Source organism: Psittacula echo, assembly GCF_963264785.1.
Source record: "Psittacula echo genome assembly, chromosome: 9".
Classification (NCBI taxonomy): Eukaryota; Metazoa; Chordata; class Aves; order Psittaciformes; family Psittacidae; genus Psittacula; species Psittacula echo.
Window position 1 is genome coordinate 13,607,692 of NC_137745.1, and position 21,637 is coordinate 13,629,328.

General features: G+C 40.8%; 1 protein-coding gene across 2 annotated transcripts in view; it reads left to right on the forward strand.

The window, feature by feature from the left end:
• The window catches only part of GRM7 (glutamate metabotropic receptor 7), a gene marked incomplete at both ends in the record, with an annotated part of 300,368 nt that overhangs the window by 145,957 nt on the left and 132,774 nt on the right, over positions 1 to 21,637 (forward strand). For both annotated transcript variants that reach the window (XM_080625888.1, XM_080625889.1), the window contains 2 exons: positions 16,843 to 16,984; positions 17,838 to 17,992. In XM_080625888.1, the coding sequence (XP_080482014.1) occupies positions 16,843 to 16,984; positions 17,838 to 17,992 (297 nt within the window). The remainder of the gene's footprint in view (positions 1 to 16,842; positions 16,985 to 17,837; positions 17,993 to 21,637) is intronic.

Here is a 21,637-nt window from a genome sequence, read left to right on the forward strand (position 1 = left end):
GGAATACAATTGCCATAAGTCTATTTGTTGAAAGGAAAATGAGGACTTTAAAGATTCACAATATTTTTGGCTGCTTTGTAGGGCAGTATGGGCTTTACTGAAGGGATGATTTCTGAAGCAATCACTTTTCTTTCAGTTAAACACATTAAGCAGTCCAAATATTGGCAAATATTTCATACTGCTTTTGAATTCAGCATCAAATTAAGAGAATCACATTGTCTTTAATGGGCTCTTCATTGAAAAGCCTCTTTAGAAAACAGTCAATGAAGAGCTTTATGCTGAAATAACTCAGGTATAACCATTTTGAATCCATCTCCTGAGGTTCCCATGTGAAGTGAATGCAAATGGCCATAGATGGATGATGGTTCCCAGTTGCTGGGTAAAGCACATTTTTTGTTATTTAAGTTTTTCATGCTTCTAAACCCATACACCCGTATTTGGCTTGCCTAGGTGGGATTACAGGCAAATTGCAGAGATAAAATGCACTTGCTGGGCAGAGGCCAGGTCTTGAGTCTGTTACAAACTGTATTAAGGTCACTATAGGAGATACTCAGACATGTCAGGAACCAGACCATAACTGAGGTTCCAAGCCTTTGGAGCAAAGCTTGGCTTTCCAAGACAGAGGGTGATATGTTTTGTCCTTTGTGTTTACTTCACAGTGACACTTGCACCTCTTCAGTTCACAGTGTTCAAAGCAGCTGCTGCAGCAGGTCAGAACTGTGTGTGTAGCTCAGCATCCTACACCACACCAGTCAGGGCCAATAAAGAAAGCCCAGACTGAGTGTGAAGGTGTGAGGATGTACACGTGCTTCCAGGCCCCTACCCCGCATTATTTTATGTAACTGCTTTTGGAGTCTAAGTTACTCAATTTTATGTTTTAGAAAGAAAATAAGCAAGTGTTCCCCATTCACCTCTGCATGCCAACCATGACTTAACAGCCAGCTGCATCTCCTCATAGAATCACAAAATAGTTTGTGTTGGAAGGGACCTTAAAGCTCATCCTGTTCCAACCCAATGCCACAGTCAGGGACACCTCCTACTAGAGCAGGTTGCTCAAAGCCACTTTCAACCTGGCCGTGAGCACTGTCAGGGATGAGGCAGCCTCAGCTTCTCCGGGCAACCTGTGCCAGTGCCTCAGCACCCTCACAGGGAAGAACTTCTTCCTTAATCTAAACCTGCTTCTCTTGATGCAGCCCAGCACAGGGTTTGATTTCTCGGCTGCAAATGTATATTGCATAATGTATATTGTATAATGTATATTGTGTATGTCATGTTGAGCGTCTCATTGACCAACACCCCTAGGTCTTTCATTTCTTCAGCCACCTCATTTCTAGTTGAGACTGCTCTAGTTGGGACCAGGAGCACCCCTTGGCCAGCAGACTCTTTCCCCGGGTACCCCCTGCCCTGGACTTTTTTCTGCTGGGTTCATATTCTAAGCTGCAGTGTATGTGGCCCCAGAGACTTCCTGAGTGTAAAGCTGACTTTCACCTCGCACTTGAGATGCCTAAGTCATCGTCCCCAGAGCACCTGGCTGAGGTTTGGTCTGTCCTTGTGATACAACAGCCTTTGTTTTACACAAGATAAGGCTCCGCTCGGGTGAAACCTGGACTGACTTCCAAGAGCTTGCTCCAAACTTTCGTGCCTTTTACCACGTTTTGTTGCAGCACTCCATTAAATTGAACTGCTCATCCACAGGCAGTGTATGGGCGGTGGTTTTCGCAATGCTGGGATAGTGATTTTATTGAACTATATTGCATTTTTAGTACTCGTTTGAGAGAGGGTTATTAAAGCACAGTATTGTGCGTTAAGAACATTACTCCAGTGTGAAGGAGATGAGGCTTATGAGAAAGATAAGAAAAGACCAAGGAGTTTAAAGAGCTTTGTTTCTATTTTTCACTTTCCCCATCTAAGGACTGGAAACACAGCCTATTTAAATAATTTGTAGCTTTGCTGAATTTACACATTTTGAGTCCCAGAAGGCAGTGGTCAGTGTACAAGCTTGCAGTAATGACCTTGTATGTAAATCTTTTGAGAACATATTCTGCAGCAAGACTGAGGACTGCTCAGAAACCCAGGTAGGATCTAACAGGAAAACTATCTTTTGATACTGCTGTCATCCGAACTGTCATCCACAAATCTGATCTAGAGATTATTTGCTTTTGAGACTCTGCAGAATGCTATGCTTACATGTGCTTTTAACAAATGTGTATGTGAATCAGAGCTTTATTCAGCTTTTACCAAAATGCCAGTTTGCTAATGATAGTTAATGAATTTTTCTCTCGGTAAAATTAGACCCCATGTAGTTTGCTTTTGCTATGATCTCCTGTGTGAAAGGGACCTGCAGCTCTGTAGAGCTGAGGGTTAGTACTGTATGAGAAGCATCACTTAGAGCTTCAGTTAAACTTGGGAAACAATGAGCAAATTAGTGTGTGCTAATTAGAGAGCAGTTCCCCAGAGGAGGGTTGGGGGTAGTTGCTGAAGCATGCAGAGAGACCTTCATCCTGCTAGAATTTTATAGAAGCAATAAGCAGATCTCTTCTGCCTTCCTTTTTATGAGACAGAATGAACTGGAGGTGAAACCAAATGTTATGGAAGCCGTCTTCTTTTCTTCTGACCTTCCATGTGCCCCAGCATGATGTCTTGTTTTCTCTTGTTTCCTACTCAAAAACTGAGTTGATCTTTCTAGCTAAGTGAATTCTAAGTGAATACTAAATGCTGTTTGCTTTTAGGTACTTACGTTAGTAGTTCTGTGCTCTGGCCCCATGTCTCACTTTTTTCTCTCAATAAGTCAAAACCCAGGAGTTCCTACCAACCTCTTCTCATGTACCTTATCTACTGCGGTGCCTTTGCAAGCCTGATACTGGGTTCATGAAATAATATTTTTCATGTTGTTAATGTTGGTCTCTTCTTGGGTGGAAAAATTAGGAAACAAGTTTCCTCCCAAAAGTATACTGAAATGCTGTCTAATCCTCCATTCCCACTGAGCTTTGTCATTGCTGTTCTTCGAATTTTTCATTCTTTGAAGAACTGGCAAGTCTTTACTTGCCCTAACAGATATATAACAACCAAAAAAATACCATTAACTGGGAGAAGGCTAAAATTCTGTGTGTTACCTCTCCAAGAAAAAATTAGTTAGAAACATGGGAACGGTCCAAATTGTACTTGTAAAAGCTTCATCATTAGAGATCATTTTGTGCTTGCAGTTTATAATGATTCACTACCCAGAGGTGGCATCATTATTACTAGGGGGGAAATATCTCTGCAAGAACAGCACAGCACCAAGCAGTCTCCTAAATTATAGTGTGGAGCTCCAAGAGGCAGTTCAGACAAATAAAACCACATCATAGAGCACAAGATTCTTTAGTGTGTGTGAAGGTTGCAGGAAATTGCTTTTTGCAAGGAAGCCAAACCAACGTTTCAGGGTATTGTTTGTGAGAAGTCTTGCATTCAGGCACTTTGGGAAGCAAACAAGTACCTGGAGATGAGAAGGGATTGAGCTTAGGTGCCCGCTGCCCCTACTGACTGTGCTGGGAGGCAAAATGTGGCCAGCCAGAAAGTTTCTATAACAGGTAACAGGTCTGATTTTAAATTGCTTTAATGGCTCAGAGCCTCAGCTGGAGAAACCCTGGGTTAACTGTATGTATCTTAATCCAACCCCTATTTACAGGAAAACAGGCAATGTTTTAGCAGTTTGTTTATTTCTTTCTTGATCCCTTGGAATCCATTCTCCTTCCAAAGTGGTTATTTTTCATTTCCCGGAGGTGGCATTGCCAGGTTACCCTCTCTTGGGGTTCTGGCATCATGTGCCGCGGGTGATGCTCAAGGAAACCTTGGTACCACCGGTGGTCGGTGGGTCAGGGGCTGTAGAAGGAAGATCATTGTGTGGCTCTTGCAAACTTCAGTTCAGGACTTCAAATTTGCCAGTTTTGAAGATTTCTGTACCAGCTGCTTAGCTACTGTTTTGTGTTGAGCATAGTTCTAATTTGTATCACTGCCTGGCTGTATGCTCTGCTTTTAAACATGGTATTTTTGATGCTTTGTTGCTGTCTCTACCCACAGCCAGAGATTTTACCGCCTACAGTTGTTCCTAAAGAAACTGTGTTTTTATGAAGTGTTCTGACTGTTTCTGAGAACTTTGCCTGTGCTATTTTTATGCACAGTGCACTAGAGCTGGTCTTAGTCTGGCTAAATCAGACTCTTAAAAGACAGGGGGAGGTTTGCATTATTTTTGGGTTTGTGCCATATGAGATTATACACAGCATTTTGCATCCCTGTGGCTGTTCATCCCGCAGATGTGTCTGGGCTTCCTTACAGACCTCTAATTATAGTCCTTCCAACTTAATTCTGGTGTCTGGATTTGGAATCTCTCTTTTCTATTTGATAACAGGCACTTTTTTTTAGAAATAGATATATCTATCTATAATAGATAAATAACATTTAGCTGACAATCTGCTTGTTCAGACTCCAGCCCTGGGTCTTCCTTTAGTTCTCCAAAGCAGTGGTTATCACCTCTCAGAGGCTTTACGGGGCAGTCCTAATCTGGACTGGGTCATTTCAGCACAACTGGTATGAGGTTGTAACAACAACAGCGTTTTAAATGTTTGGAGCACAAGTGGAACTTTTATAGTATATTGTCTTTTTTTCTACATGGTTACACTCTATGGCTCCAACGTACTTTTTGTAGCACAGATTTTAAGAAGCCAATAAATCTTAAGTCCCTTCTACTGCAAATACCTAGACTAAGTCTGCTCGCAGACACGTTGGAGCATTGCAGTGTTGAGCACATGTGAGCTCTGGAGCAGGGATTGCTGCTGATCAAACAGGATATCCTAATTTATTTTCTGTCTAGCAAACAGAGCTTTTCTAAATCTTTGAAAATTATATTCTTATACTATTCTTAATTTAATTTAATTTAGTGTTCCAGAGAGAGTCTTAATTTTTTGTAGATTGCTGGAGTTAACTGCCATAAAAAAGGACAATTTTGAGATGATAAAATGCACTAGGAATGTCATTAAATATGCAGCAAATCTACCACACAATAGAATTAAGCATTAATGAATAACATACTAGAGATATCAGTCTTTCTGTTTTTTTCTTCTGTTCAGTTTAGGTCTTCTGTTCTTTGATTATGATGAGATCTAATGTGAAAAAATGAGACAATAAGCAAACTTAACAAAAATAGATTTTTTTATATGATTCACTAGAATCTTAAGGTATAGGAAGTTTCCAAGTTAAAGATGTAATATATCCACAAGGATGCTTTCCCTTGGGTAAATTGTTGCAGTTTCATGTTTTAATGTAATGTTAGTATTGGTGTACATTTTATTTTTACAATTGAATTACAACACTATGGGGACATAATTTAAATTCTAGGCTATCTGCACACCAGTGCAATTGTAAACTTCCTTTATTGGCATATGCAAGAACTTTGTAACTCTTGGTAAGTAGGATATTAATGATTTCTAGTAAAAAGTTACTTAAAGTTCTTTTTTCTCGAGGATTCTGCATCCTCTATGCTGATTAAGTCTCCCTCGTTTTGTTTGGGTTTTTTTTGTTACTGTTTTGGGCTGTTTGGGCTTTTTTTGGTGGTGGTGGTGGTGTTTTTTTTCCTTAGAACGTGGTAACCCCATGCTCCTGAATTTTCCATTTTTCTAGGTCCATGTTTGTTCCGGGTGGAGCTGTGACTGTGTTAGCAAATGCAGCAGATGCAAGCAGAATGAAGTCCAAACAGTTTTAATAATTTACTTAGTCTGGGTATGCCTGGGTCTGTTTTCATTTTGGGGGTCATTTCGGCTGGGTGGAATGGCAGGAACTTTTCTAACAGTGGGCTAATTTCCATAGATTAACGTTTCTTGACCGGCATCTGCCAGAGCTGGTGCTGGAGCAGGTCACCCAGGGGCATCTCCTCTGGGCTGTGTGTCACTGCTTTCAGGAGAAGACGGATCAGTTCTGAATCTGAACTTTGCTCTTGGATGAGTGCTTGAGAGCTTATATATGAAGTATGTCGATGGCATCAGATCAGCTCGTGGCAAACTCCACACTTGTGGCACCTTGTTCCTTGATGGGACAGGGGAATATTAGATGTTCGGTGAAGTGGTGAGGATTTATTTAGCTAGCTTGGTTTGCTGTGATATTACAGGTTGGGGAATGGGACTGGAAATTCTCCTACACTAGATTAACTTATAGAAAACCTTACTAGTTCTTGCAAGAGGTTGATGACAAGTCCTATAAAGTAGACATTGGTGGGGGGCGTGGGTTATTTTGGCTTTCGTTTAAAACAATAAATGTGAGTTTCCACATATAACAAAGAATCACCTTAAAACTCCTACCCAACACACAGGCGCCTGCTGTATAACGTTTGCTCTTATCTAAAAAGTGTGAGTCATGTATTGACTTTGCCGTGATTGTTCTTTGAAGATTTTGTGGCTTTTGTGTCAGTTTGAATAACTTTTTTACTGGTGAGGAGTTTGATGGCAAGCAAGCTGGCAAGCTGAGCTCTATTTCAAGAATATGAAATAATCTTTATCATTCCAGTTCCTTTAGGACGTAATTCTGCTTTATCAGGGAAATATCCATAATTGTGGTATCAGAGTTTTCACATGGGGAGAATACTGACTTCTATAAACTCAGTCTTCAGTGTTACTGGTTTCTTTTTCTTCTACAGAATACATGAGGTTTAGAAGTCAAATTCATTGCAGCTAATAAATTGTGTGTGCAGGATATATAAGTATATGCCAAAACCCGGCAGTGGCATATAAATGTACAATGAAATGAAAAAAATACTATGTGCCTTTGATGTTTATTTTATTTCTTCCCCAATTAATTCCTCTCCTTTGGGCTATCCCAAACTTAGGTCAAACTGATTTATTTCTACTAGTGAAATGTGGGGTTTCCGGCTCATTTTGTTTGTTTCGCCAAGCTTTCAGTGCAGGGCTTCACTGAGCACCCTGTATCCCATGACAGGGGCACTGTGAACTGCCTTAGCTCCCTGGTGGGTATCTATCGGGGGGATCAGAACTCCTCAGCACCAGAGTTGTTGCTATTTTTGTAGTTTAGATAAAAAACCCTAAGTTTGCACTTAACGTGACTTTTTCTTGCCCTTCCCAATAAGCCTTCCTTAAAATCCCAATTTTAGGATGTTTTCTGTGCTGGTGTGCAGTGAGATCTGTATTCAATTCCCTGCCAGTGGAGGAATAGCCAAGCCGTACCATGCTGAGCCGGGCTGCCCCTGCAGTGGGGCTGCCCTCCAGAGGGCCAGGAAGAAGAGCAGTGGAGAAGTCTAGAGCCCCCCTGGCCAAACTAGGGAGGCGGGGATCACAGTTAGCTGCAGGCTCAGCTTTTCTTTGGTACAAAACCTAACAAATGACAAAACTTGTAATTACTCTGAGAGCAGCCTCATGAGTGTGATAGATCTATGGGGGAAAGAGGGAGAAAAGCCCTTCAAAGTAATCAGCTGCTTTCTTTCAGAAGGAAGCTGTGTGAGCCCATTGCTTTGCATGTTTTCTGTAGTTGTAATAAACATCCAGGAGGCAGCTTTTGGCAGCTGCTAATTTTAAAGTAACATATTAATCAAATTAATTGAGAGTTCCTTTTAATAATTAGCAACAGCAAACATAACTTTCTGAAGCGGTGTTTTCGGTGTTGCTAAGAGTGATTCCCCAAAAAAAGAGTATCTCTGTAGATAAATCATCTGAAAAAGTGTTAAATTGTCTCTTTTGCTACCTGATAATCCAATTAAGTGCTGATAAGAAAAATAGCTCTTGGAGGATTTCAGGGAAGCAGAATAATGTACTTAGTCTTGTACCAGAATCAAAATACCACATAATCATGGGTATCCATGGATACTGAAGCAACACTTTGATTACTGGATACATCCATTACCCTTAAATACCAGAGTTAGGTGTTTAATGCCCCGAACAATTTAATGCATGACTGCTTGAACTTGCACAGAAAATTCTCCCGAGGTTTTGCCTCTCAGAGGCACAGCACAGAATATGTTAGGAGGCGAAAGGGAGGCAGCTATATTTTTAAGACTGTCTTCCAAGCTCCTGTGTGCTTTGCAACTGCTGCCACCCAGATGGCTCAATTCACCCACCGAGCTGCCTGTGAACTGGAGCATTATGTGATGCGGCCCAATCTTTATCCCATGTCTATGGCATATGGGTGGGATTCCCATGGTGAAAAGTCATTTGCTAATCTGCAGTGCTTGTGCTGTTGGGGCTCACTCCACAGGGAATGGATGGGCTCAATATTGTGTCTCTGTAACACTAGACCTTTTACCACGGCACGATGAGCATGTTGGTTATTTCACGGTACAGGATCCATCATGAGGTTGATGATGCAATTTTCCCACCAGAGTTTTGACTTCTCCATTTGTTGTGCAGAGCAGGAATGGGAACACTGGGAAGAAGCCTCCTATGGACAGCAGCTGTGGTGGGTTCTGAGGGCAAGCCCAGGATAGGTGCCTGATGGGCTCTTACTTGTGTGGTCTGAGCAGGATCCGCTGCCACCAGCTTGGCTTTTTACTTTCATTGCATGGAACGATCCATTCCTTTTCCCTTGAGTGAGAAAATGAAATGTAGAAAGGAAGAAGCAAAATGGGCATTTTAAAAGTGCTTTGACAATGAGCCTTGGAAAAATTATTGCTTAACCATGATTTTATAGTGATGGCTCCAGCACCTTCTTGATGTGCACACAGGCAGCACAATGTGGGTATTTTGGTGCCTGCTTCTGCTCCAGTTCTGTGGTGGGGCTGGGCTTGATGTCTGCCTTTGACCATTCGTGCAACTCTGGGTGTTTTTGTATCATGGAAATGCCATGTGATGCAAAAGGTTGAAGATGGGAAAAGTGTGAGCAGCAACTTTTCATTTTTTCATCTTTTCTAAAGATTACTGGGTTTTATTTTTTATTTTTTCTCTTTTTTTTTACTTACAAATTGTCTTTTATACGAGTTCAAAACCACCTTCCTTGAATGTCTCAATACAAAGTTTTCACAGCAAAACATTTTTTTGAGTATATTTGTGAGGCAAAATCTCACATATGTGTTCTGTTGGAAAGGGGAAAAAGAAGAAAGCTGGCATCCTATGTGGTTAGGGAAAGAATGGGTTAGTCTATTGTTCCTGACAGTAATTGAACAAACTGAATCCCTCCTATAAGCCATTTTGCTAAAACTAAAAACAAGAAGCCAAAAAATGGATGTCACATCATCCCACTTGTTGCACAACTAGTCATTTTCAGTCTACCTTTGCTAACCTGCTCATCTTGGTTTTTTTTCTGAGCACCCTTACTGCTCATTCCTTCACTGACCTTCAGTACTGTTTTCTTCTGTTCCCAATTGAATAGATACTGGTCTGGGAAAAAAAAAAAAAAAAAAAAAAAAAAAAAAGAAAAGACAAAAATTTCTGGCAAATAGTCATTTCTTTGGGAAAAATGCGATTTCATGCTTCCTAAATCTATTTGCACACTGAGACTAATTTCAATCTGCAGCTTTGGTTGAAGAGAGTGGGAAGGAACATGGAGAAGGATGAATGTCGCTGGCTCATCCTGCTGCTCTCAACAGCTTCATGCAGGAGAGCAGGAATCCCCTGAGGTACCAGTTCACCTTCTGTGCGTGGTAGTGGCTTTCGTGTCATTTTTGAGGCTGTTGTTTGACTGAAAATCCACGTCAGCTTCTGTTCCAGCAGATGGGTGCAGGGTCTGTGGCCCCCCTGTATATGTAGGCAATGATGTGGTCAGGACACCAAGTCTGAGGTACAAATTCACACCTCTCTGGGAAAGGAAGAAAACGGGATTACTGTTTTAATCATGGGGTAGGAGGGAGACACCAGAATCTCCTGTGTAGCTCCTCATTTTTTTCCTCCTACAGGACCCTAACAATGATTGTTTCCAATTCAAGTTAAATGGAGAGCTTTTGGTTTAGGTAAAATTATTTGTGTAGTTTTTATTTTAATGAGTAAAACTGAAGATCTGGCAACAAAAAAAAAAAGTCTGATCTATAAATTTTCTTTTTCAGTCTGGCAGCCAAACAAAAGAATCACAATATCACAGTATGTTAGAGATTGGAAGGGACCTCAAAAGATCATCTAGTCCAATCCCCCTACCAGAGCAGGAACACCTAGATAAGGTTACACAGGAATGTGTCCAGGCGGGTTTTGAATGTCTCCAGAGGAGGAGACTCCACAACCCCCCTGGGCAGCCTGTTCCAGTGTTCCGTCACCCTCACTGAGAAGAAGTTTCTTCTCAAGTTTAAGTGGAAAAGTAGGTGAAAAAAAAAAGTAGTGAAAAATCAGGTTATTTGTATATCTGTAATTGCCAGGATCCTGAGCAATACCTTAAGGTAGATTTCCTCTGTCTCTAGCAACGCTTAAATAAAACTTCTCCAGAAGCATGTGAGTAGGCAGGGGCCATTATCAGGATCTAAAGTGAAGCTGAAGCAGGTTCTCTGTGCAAAGATTAACTAGAAATGGCATTTCTAGAGACAGAAACTCCACTAAAATGAGTCTTGTCAACGACTTCATGAAGTTCAGGGGGCTCTTCTAGAAATAAAATCTGGGAGAAAACCAGTTTTTCAGCAGCCTGGGAGAAAGGACCTGACTTCATTTTGCATTTTGTTATGTTTGCCAAAAAAAAGGCTGGAGGTGTTGTTAATTTTGGTGGAAATGTCAGTATTTCTGTGTGTTCTCAGAGCGCTGCCAGGGGCGCGGTGTCAGGAATTTTAATGCCGGAAACAATCCAAACATTCAGGTCAGTTTGCCAATGTGGCACAAACCACTGGAAAACTAGAAGCTGTAAAACCAAATAATTTTCAAGTTATTGTTTGAGGAAATCCTTTGCCTTGTTGTCTTATCCTTTTCATAGGTGATTGTGATTTTCACGCTTGCCTGTTGGACAAAGGCGCATCTGGAAAGGCTGAACCTACCAGGTCTGCTGCTGGTGTTCCCATCCAGATTTGATGTTGTTACAAAAACATTTGCCGATGGGAGGGAAGGATGATAAAGATGTCATTGTTAAACAGCTATCCATAGCCTACAAGAGAAAGGATATTGTTTTAAGGCTAAAGTGGTACAGAACTGACTGCCTCATGATCATTGTTTTGACCACTTTTCATATGCTGATTCCCGTGAATTTATAAAATCCCATTGTTAAAGGAGTTAAAGATTTGCTCACAAAATTGCTTGAATGATGTATTTTATGTATATTACAGTTCACATCTCTTTTATTATAGAATCATAGAACAGTTAGGGTTGGAAAGGACCTTAAGATCATCTAGTTCCGACCCCCCTGCCATGGGCAGGGACACCTCACACTAAATCATGTCACCCAAGGCCTCATCCAACCTGGCCTTGAACACCGCCAAGGATGGAGCATTCACAACCTCCCTGGGCAACCCATTCCAGTGCCTCACCACCCTTACGGTAAAGAATTTCTTCCTTATATCCAATCTAAACTTCCCCTGTTTAAGTTTGAACCCATTACCCCTTGTCCTGTCACTACAGTCCCTGATGAATAGTCCATCCCCAGCATCCTTGTAGGCCCCCTTCAGATACTGGAAGGCTGCTATGAGGTCTCCACACAACCTTCTCTTCTCCAGGCTAAACAGCCCCAACTTTCTCAGCCTGTCTCCATACAGGAGGTGCTCCAGTCCCCTGATCATCCTCGTGGCCCTCCTCTGGACTTATTCCAACAGTTCCATGTCCTTTTGATGTTGAGGACACCAGAACTGCACACAGTACTCCAAGTGAGGTCTCACGAGAGCAGAGTAGAGGGGCAGGATCACCTCCTTTGACCTGCTGGTCACACTCCTTTTGATGCAGCCCAGGATACGGTTGGCTTTCTGGGCTGCGAGCGCACACTGAAGCCGGCTCATGTTCATTTTTACATCGACCACCACCCCCAAGTCCTTCTCCGCAGGGCTGCTCTGAATCTCTTCTCTGCCCAACCTGTAGCTGTGCCTGGGATTGCTCCGACCCAGGTGTAGGACCTTGCACTTGGCATGGTTGAACTTCATCAGGTTGGCATCAGCCCACCTCACAAGCTCACTTCACCTTTATTCATCTCCAATATCCATTATCTTCATAATGGCCTTTGCACTTGATTGCAGAATTTGTTGCCTGTTTGTTCTGTTCCCTCACTGGGCAGAAATAACCCTAGCAGACAAAGAGAACCCTCTGTAGGCAGCTGTTTTGAAGCGTGGGGCTGCTGGTGGGAGCAGTCCTGGAGGGCTGGGAAACTCCTTGGTGCCATGCTGCTGCCAGATGTGTGTGGAGCAGCCCCATCTCAGGCACAGGGTGAAGCATGGGTTCCACTCCCAGACTGCCATTAATTGCCGTGACAATTTGTAGCTAGTTAGAGCATTTGCCACATCTCCAGTCCATCAGGGGTAATACATTACTGCAGAAATCCTATGACAAAATCTTTAATTTGCAACTTTCAGATTTTTGCCACTTAATTCCCTTAAAGGTTTTTACCTCGGGAGCACTGTGAATTAACCTGACCGTTTAAATAACTGTGCACATGTTTCCTATTGTAATAAGAATGCAGGGTGGGAATATGAAAGTTAAACTTATTCTGTACGTGACAATATACACCCAATTCCTTGGGCATCTTTTATTGCTGAGGAATGAAAAATGACACATGCCTCTGCCTGCCATGAGGTCCTCCACAGAGATTGAAGAACTTTTGTTCAAGCTCATAAGCTCAGCTGTAACCAGAAGCTAATGTGACTAGTATAGTCAGGTGGCTGGAATGGATCACCCTGCTGCTGCAGGAAGAGCTTATACTCTGATGTCAGATAATGCTCGGTGTGGACTTGAGCAAAACAAAGCAAATAAGAAAATAATACACGTTGACCCATTTTGGTGACATATTAGTCCATTTGTAATAGCATCACTTTCTTGGAAGAGACACTAGCAGTTTAAAATCAGAATATCCGTCAATGTGTCTGAATTGTATTATCTGGATCTTGGTCCTCTTGCATCTTACTTCTCTCCTTTTTTATTTGCCCTTGATCTGCCTCTAGCTGTTTCTGTTCCTAACTGCTCCAGAGAGTGCTTTTGAATGCTGGTGTCTCCTGCTGCTTGATATATTGAAAGCATCATAGCCACTTTTCTTCAGATAAAAATATTTTTGAGTTTAATCATTGATATTTACCATTTATCCTTAATTCCCTTGTGCCAGAGATGGCACAAAGAATAACAGGGTATCACATCATCTGCTCTATTTGAAAAACCTCTTCCACCATCCTGGCTGTAAGACCTGCTCTCCGCCTAGCTTGGACTAAATGCACAGTGTGTGACCGGTACATGCTTCCCATAGCCAGCACATTAAAAAAGTTGCTTCCCTTCACCAGCGGACAGCAGAGAAACTAAGAGCTGACCCCCTGAAGAAGGTAGAAAAGGGTATCACAAAAATGACCTGAAATCTGCCCTCCCAAATTCCAAACTGTTTCCTTTCTCCACCATGGCACCTCTTTTCTTTAAAAAAACCCATGGAAATTACAGACTTTGAAGCTGTACATTGCATTAGAGGGTTTTTTTTTCCTCACTATTGAGAGCCTGGCCACAGCTGCCTCTCTGTCCAAAGATGCTCAGTTCAGCTGTAATCATTATCGACTATAATAAGATTTTTGGCTTCTCTATCCAGGCAATAGAGATTGCATGACCCACACAATAGGTGTAATTATGGTCAGGGTCAGTTGCCGAGCTAGCAGCCTTCCCAGCAATTTTAGCCTTTTTTCCAAGCACTTGAATCATGTAGGTCACAATTACTTAATATTAAATACTGTGGGGCTTTTAATAGTAGTTTTATAACAGCAATGTATCACCTGATCTGCATGTGTGTGTGTTCTTTTTTTCCCTGTGGATAAAAGGATTCTTTAATATAGGTAGCCTCTCAAATACAGAAATATTACTATTATGGGTGCCAGGCCAGAGATCCTTTTGCTTCTGTTTCTCTCTGAATGCCTGGTGGGGTGTTTGTTCATGTGGTTGAGCCATGGTATCCACGGAGAAGCACCTGTAAGCATTCTTTGCTCCTCATTTAAAAGACTCTTAAATCTACTTACTGGTGCAGTAATTAGAAACCAGAAGGTGCTGGGGAATGTTGTTCTGTGTGCCTGTCTGCTGGTGTCTGCTCTTTGGGACTGTATTGTCAATCCTCTCCTGAGAGAGACCACTTGTTCTGAGTGAAAGCAAGGGAGAGCTATGAAGGATTGCAAAGGACCTTCACAGCAGCTTTAGATGTGTCTAAATAATGGCTCCATCCAGCATGCGAAAGTCCTTTGGCGTTGACACTAGAAAATATATCCTGTCCTGCTCTGCTGTGTCAAAGTGGGAGCCTCTTGAAAGGACGCCATGGAAGGAATGCATAAATTTTCAAGTGGCAAATCTTGGAGCTTTGTAACAGCCTGTGGGTTGGTTTGGTTTGGGTTTTATTTTGTCTCTCAGTGAATTCTCCAAAGTTGCCATGTCCTTATTTAACAACAGAGACTGGAGTCTCTCCTGGGAGACTCGAAGTAGCTTGGCTTGGCGTCATGGAGTGCCAGGGAGGAGAGGAGTAGCTAATAACTTCAAACTCTCCTGCGGCATGATGCCAGGATGGAGAGATTCTTTCCCAACAGAGATGTGTGGATGGCTCATCCTCAATTTCCCACTGGTCTACGGTGCCCTGCACTTGAGAAGCACTGTGGCCCTGCTTGTGGACTCAGAACCAGAGCTGTGCTTTTCATCAACACATAATCTGTGCCCAGTGGCACATTTCAGGAAAGCTGGATAACTCTGCTCATGGATTTGGGTTGATTCTGTCTAATTTTGACTGAGCATATTAAAATGTTTAAGCTTTCTGAACCTACTAGGAGTGAGACTTCCTTTCCTCATTTAAAAATGAATTTTACTTGTAAAAATCAGTATTGTTTTCTTTTAAAGGAAAAAACTCATGTTGCAGTAATTTCAGGTTGTAATAATTGCAAAACAAAATGAAACATTCTGTGTGAGTCAGTGAAAAACTTGGGGTTTATTATTCTGTTCTTTCTCAGCCTTTCCTTTTCACCATTTTATTTCTTCCCATCAAAACCAATCTTTTTCTCTATGTCTAAAATGAGAAAAAAAAATCACAGAATAGAATCATGGAATCAGAATAGTTTGGGTTGGAAGGGACCTTCAAAGGTCATCTACTCCAACCACACTTCAGTGGGCAGGGACATCTTCAATTAGATCAGGTTTTCCAGAACCACATCCAGCCTTGTCTCGAATGTCTCCAGGGATCTACCACCTCTCTGGGCAGCCTGTGCCAATATTTTACCATTTCATTGTAAAGAATTTCTTCCTCGTGTCCAGGCTGAATCTCCCCTCTTTTAGTTTAAACCCATCACCCCTTGTCCTATCTAACAATCCTGACCTAAAGTGCTTGGAGCTCTGCAGAAGAGCCACATGTTACAATTTTAAAGCCATGCATTTGGTCTCCATGGCTGTTCGGTGGTTTTCCTGCAGGTGTTTGCATGTCTGCTGTGCCATGGTGTAGGGTGACTGCATTAGCCTTCGGTAGACTGCAGCAGGCAGCATGTGCTCATGAGGGATAAGCTGCCTTCTCTGTGTTCTATCCCTGAGAACATCTTATATATTACTTCACTGAACAGTACTTTAAAATGTGTATTTTAAAGCATGTCTGTGAATATCTCCTTTGTCCTGCTGTCTTTTAATTAACCCATCCCCGCTGCTCTTTCTTATGCATCTCTGATACTTTATTAATTAACACAGTGTGCAGTATACCAAGGAATTTGGTAGCTAAGATGCCATAAAAGATGAAAGTATTTATCACTGAGAAACAAAATAATGAAGGCAGAAGTTGTGTTTTCATCTGCCAATGACAAGCAGAATGTCACTGAAGATGTGATTTTTTTTAGGGCTTTTTTTCCCCCTAAAGACAAGCTATATAACTGAAATATGTGAACTTTGCTAAAAGTGAGTGTTTATTTGGCATGGATGTATTTATCACTGTTACTGTGTTGATACTATTTTTGCCATGTTACCTGTGTATTTATGAGAAGTCCAGTTCACAGACAAGTACTTTTTTTGAGGCTTCAGTTGCTTGGACTACCCCATCCCATTTGTGGTGGGCATTTGAACATTCTTGAGCAAATTTCCAATTTGCTTTGCCCATATCTCAGTTCCTTTGCTGTTCCTGTGCCAGATAAGTTGTTTCAATGGAAACATTTTCTCTCAATATCCTTCAACTTGCAAAATGAAAAAGAATCTCAGCTTTTTAACAAGATAGAGCTTGTCTATTACATTGTCAAATTTTCTGGGTGCAAGGAGAGGAACTGTGATGTTCCAGGCAGCTGCAGATAAGTTGCTTCAGTGGAAACATTTTCCCTCAATATCCTTAAACTTGCAAAATTAAAAAGAATCTCAGCTCTTCACCAAGATGATGTTTGTCTGATGCATTGTCAGCATCACTTGCCTTTCAGCATATTGTTGTTCTTTTTAAAATCAGTTTAACTCTGTTCAGGTTGTTGTTTGTTGGGGGTTATTTTAATCCCTCCACTGACTGGTTTATTTGTTTATTCTGCTATTCTATGATATTGGTTTTTCCCATCTGTTTAATCCCTGACCCTACCCAGGCAAGCAGACTGTATCGCAACGAGTGCTCTGTGCAAAAAAATAATTGTACAAATCCCTCAGGAAACTTGACAAGAAGATTAAGTGCTCCGTAAGGGCAGTGATTCGATCGGAGAGTTTCTCTTCCTCCCAGGCTCCCCTTCCAGCCATGTGTATTTCCAACTGTCTTTCCTATGCTTTCCTCTGACATAGTCCTTTTCTTCTTTCTCCTTTCTTCTTTCTGAAACAGGTGGGCTCTGCATTGCTCAGTCCCTGAAAATCCCCCAGGATCGCAAGGACAAGACCATCGACTTTGATAAAATTATCAAGCAGCTCCTAGAAACTCCCAATGCCAGGGCCATCGTTATTTTTGCCAATGATGAGGACATAAAGTAAGGATGACTGAGGGAATTAATTCATTTGTGCTTGATAGCTATGCAGAAAAGAGAAAGCAAATAGAACTATGAATAATGAAGTAGAAATGCCTGTTGGTAAGAGCAATGTGAGGATGTGGAGTTCACACTGTGGAGGGTACTGCCAGGCACTGGGTGCTGATGTTGCTGCCCTGGCTCATGTTGTGCATTACAGTAGTGGGGGGACGAGAATGTTAATCAAGGTCTGGAAGCTTTCGCTGGCATAGGGTTACTCATGCAATGGATGACATACCTGCCCTTACCTCTCAAAGAGGCATTAAGAAGATGCCCCTCTCTCCAAGTTTATACTATGATGCAGTATTCATTAATTCACAGTCTATTTTATGACAATTGATGGTTACTAGTGATAAAATGGATGCACAAGGTTAAACCACATAAGGTGCTCAAGGTTTGACCACATACAACTTGCTCATTAGGTAGTATAAAGAATATTCTAAAAGTGTGACTGTCATTTCTCACTTGCCTGTGTCCCATATTCTGTCTCCTGAAATTGTGTTGGCATTGTCAATTGGTGAGAGGCTCAGTTCCACAAAACGAGACACCAAGTCAGGATAATGTTTCAGTAAAGTCGATGGCAAAATAATAAGTTTTGGTGGAATCAGTATGTCAGTCATAGGAATAGGATGAATTAAAAGAGGGGTCCTATCTGTGCTGTGCGGATCGTGGTCTGGTGTGTTGTGAAATTCCTGAGCTCTGTTGCTTACAGGAATATGCTATTTCTGTTCATTCTGCAGTTGCAACGTGCCATTTTCCCCAAGCAATTATGTGTTTAAATGAAATTAATTTGTGAACATAATGTTCTTTTCTGCAGGCAGATCCTTGCCGCTGCGAAGAGGGCAGATCAAGTTGGTCATTTCCTGTGGGTGGGCTCAGACACGTGGGGCTCGAAGGTGAGCCCGTTGCTTCATCAGGAGGATGTTGCTGAGGGAGCCATCACCATCCTGCCCAAGAGAGCGACCATAGAGGGTAAGAGCTCTCCTATGCTTTGCTCTCTCCTGCTTCCTGAAATGCTGCTGGTACAAAACTGATCACCCGTAATTCTTTCTTTCATGTGTTTTATGAATAAATGTGTACAGATTTGGTATGATACAAAGAATATAAAGTACGTTAAGTAAGTCTTCACTCCTGAAATTTTCCTAAATGCCTGTGTTCCTCATACAAAACCTATACATTATTTCCACAGTTGAGAAGCTACCAACAGTTATTAAAGGCACAGTTTCAGAGCTTATATTAAGCTGTGATGATATGACAGGGCTTTTATCACTTGAAAGTAAACCAAAATGATCTTAACACGTCATGTATATATAGGAAGAAAAAATATTTTTGCAATTTATGTATCATTTCTGAAGCAGTGGATAAGTTTTCTACTGAAGAGGTAAAAATTGATTTTTAAATCAGCAATTTCCAGTTGAACTTAGCTTAACTTCTATTTCATTCAGATCAAGCACTCTATTTATACATATTGCTTGTGTGTTCCACAAATACGTGTACATATGTATATGTATATAAAAATTGTTGGAAATATTTTACATAGTCCCTTTGTTTCTCAATAGTTCTTTGTGTTCTGAAGTGTTTATGGTCAGATCTTACTTCTATTTATTATCCATTTTGACTGTACAGATGCTTAACTATCCAAATGGCTTCCTCTGAGCAACCCAAACTTGTCAGTTAGAATCTGTTTTCTCTATAATATAACAAAAAAAGTTCTTTACAAGGGACATACTGAGTCAAGAAAAGAAACTCCTTGCACATGGCATTGCATCAGGAGAGTCTCCAAGGAGTCCTTGATAATGTTGCCCTCATTAAAAGAAGTTCTGTTGTCTTCACTCACTGAAAACCTAAATATTTACATTCATTTTCACTGTGTCTACACTGCCACCTCATCAGTTATTCTTCTCAGGTATATAATATGCTCCATCCTTTTACATTTTTTAAACCTTAGAGGCATTTTAGCGTGTTATTTCTCCATAAATATGTACAGTTGATACACAATGAGGTGTTTTCTTTCTGAAAACCAGGACATTTTAATAATCATTTCATACTGTCTGTTTTCATCCCTGAGGGTTTCTGACACAGAAATGAAAAGTCTGCCAACAGAACACAGAAATAAAAACTTTCCAAGTTTGTTTGTTTCAAATATTTTCCTTCTATATCACGCATTAAGCACATAGGACATAATGGGAAGCATAAGGTTTGTTTTTAGACACAGTAAGTGATGATAACAGAATGGAAAGTTCAGATATAGAAAGTTGGTTAAATAACAGGTGCAAATATCAACGTATTTAGCATATCTGCAAAAAAAAAAAAAAAGTCCATTAAGCCTGCAAATATCTTCTTATTCAGTGAATATATTAGATTATTGCCTGAAAGATGGCTGGCTGCATTTTGCGCTTCTAGATTGCATGATTACTTGTTTGTGATGCTTAAACTACATTTTGTCTATGTGTATAATTGTGTTCGTTCTTCAGGAGCAGCTGCCATGCTTTGAGGTCCATGAGTTGCATGGAAAGGAAACAACACTCAGCCAGGAGCAGGTTCTGTACTTGGTGTTAAAGGAGAGGCAGAGCAAAGTGTCCCAGAATAGCAGCTGCTCTGTCAGTAGCAAATGTTTCTTGGCTGCTCTGTGACCACTCAGAAAGGTTCAGGCTGGTTCTTACCTTTTTCAGTCCCGTTCATCCATCCCTAATTGCCATCTGCATATGCCATCTGCTTAGTCCTGTCTGGAGGAAGAGTAAAGGGATGGTTAAGAGAATAGAGTAAATTCCCATTCTCCTGAAGCAGTATTCCAGAACTCAGCATTTCCCCTTTCAGACTGATTTCTGTTTCATCCACTAAGAGAAACATCCGGTGAAATCTGTTACGTATAGAAGTAAGTAATCCTTAGGTATTAGCATTTCTTTGCTTAGGGAGGCTGTTATCCATATGGATTGCTTGCCTTTCTTGCATATAGACTGCTGTATGTTGGTTTGTTTTTCCTTCTGCTGGAGTAATTTAATTTGGCTATGAATCCAAGAGAATTGGAAATGGACATTTTAGTGTTATTCTTTTATCATCCAGCAGTGAACATCTGCTTCCTAAAATTTATCAATGCGTTTGTTTTGATGAAGAGATAAATAAAAAGCCTTGATTTTCCCTATAAATTGATGGAAACAAACCAAATTACCAGAATGGATCTAAGTTTGCCCCAAAGGACTGTGTTTCAAGCTGTATGGCAGCCTAGCAGTCTCCTTTTGTGCTGTAGTGTGGTGACGTGCCACTGGGTTAGGTGAGAGTTTCTTTGTTAGTCATGAATGAGGGGTTACCCTTATTTTACTCCTCAAGAGTATATATTTTTTTCTTTTTTCCTTTTATCATTGTGTTAAATAGTATTTGTAATATGCTAAGGAAAGATTCCTAACAAACCTCACTGGAAATAGAGAAATCTGCAGCTCCTGTACCCTAACCTGAAATATGTGACACTGACAGCCCCTTCTTATGCTTCAGGGGAAAAATGTTAAACCAAGAAATGTTAAATTGCATTGAAAATTAATGTGTCTGCATGTTTAAGAGTATACGGTGTACTTTGGGTTATCACATTTTTTAATGTGTCTAGAGCTACTGGTCTTGTAAGTCATAAACTAAAGCGGTCATTATATAGAAAAAGGCATTTTTCAAATAGCTCCGCCAGCCATGACTCCTCACTTCAAAATACAGATGTGAAACACAGGTGTGTTGGTGTGTTTAGACCTATCTACCTAAATATCATTTGAAGTTCTTATTTTGAGAACAGCTGGAATACCCTTGCAGTCTTCAACTCCAGAGGGACTCTGAAGTGCTCAGTTTCTTGTAGAACCAGACCCTAGATTATTTGTCTTGATGCTTCATGTTGCTCTTGGGACAAAATTTTCTTTGCCATAGTCCCATGGGGTGATTTAGGAAATCATTACAAGAACTGAATTCATTCATCTTAAGTCAGTCTTAATATAGCCCGATTGTGTTTGATGTAATTATGCTGAAAGGATAAAGTTACATCGTATTTGCATAATTGCAGCAGACACTGAGCCAGAGGAAGTGCACACTTAAATAGTAATCGTTCCATGGAAAGTTGTGTTTGGAACAAGCTCCATTGCCAACTTAATCAAGTGTTAACTACGTTGAATGGTTTTGGAACGTTTTTTTTTTTTGAGGGGGGGGAAGCAGAATGTGTTTAATTCTAGAACAACTATGACTGCACAATATTTTGTTCTCTTTATTGTTGCTTTGAACTCTTCCAAAAAGAAGGTTGTGATGGCATGTTCTCACACTTAGAGATTGCTAAAACATCAGCTAAACCAGTCCTGAAACTCAGTGTATACTTAGAGGAACAAGCATAGTGTGTTGCATAGCATAACTGCGAGTGCCTGTGTTTATGTGTGCAAGAGTTTGTCATTTTGAATAGTTTTTTACTCGCAGTATATCTGTGTAACATTTTTGTGAAGAGGTGTAATTCAACCGCAGAGTGAGTATTAGTGCTGAAAGATGAGAAAAATTAAACAGATTAAACAACAGACAGAAGGTGTATTTGCTAATTAAAGTTTGAATGGGATGTATTATTATTATTGTTATTACTATTATATTCATTTTACAGTAATA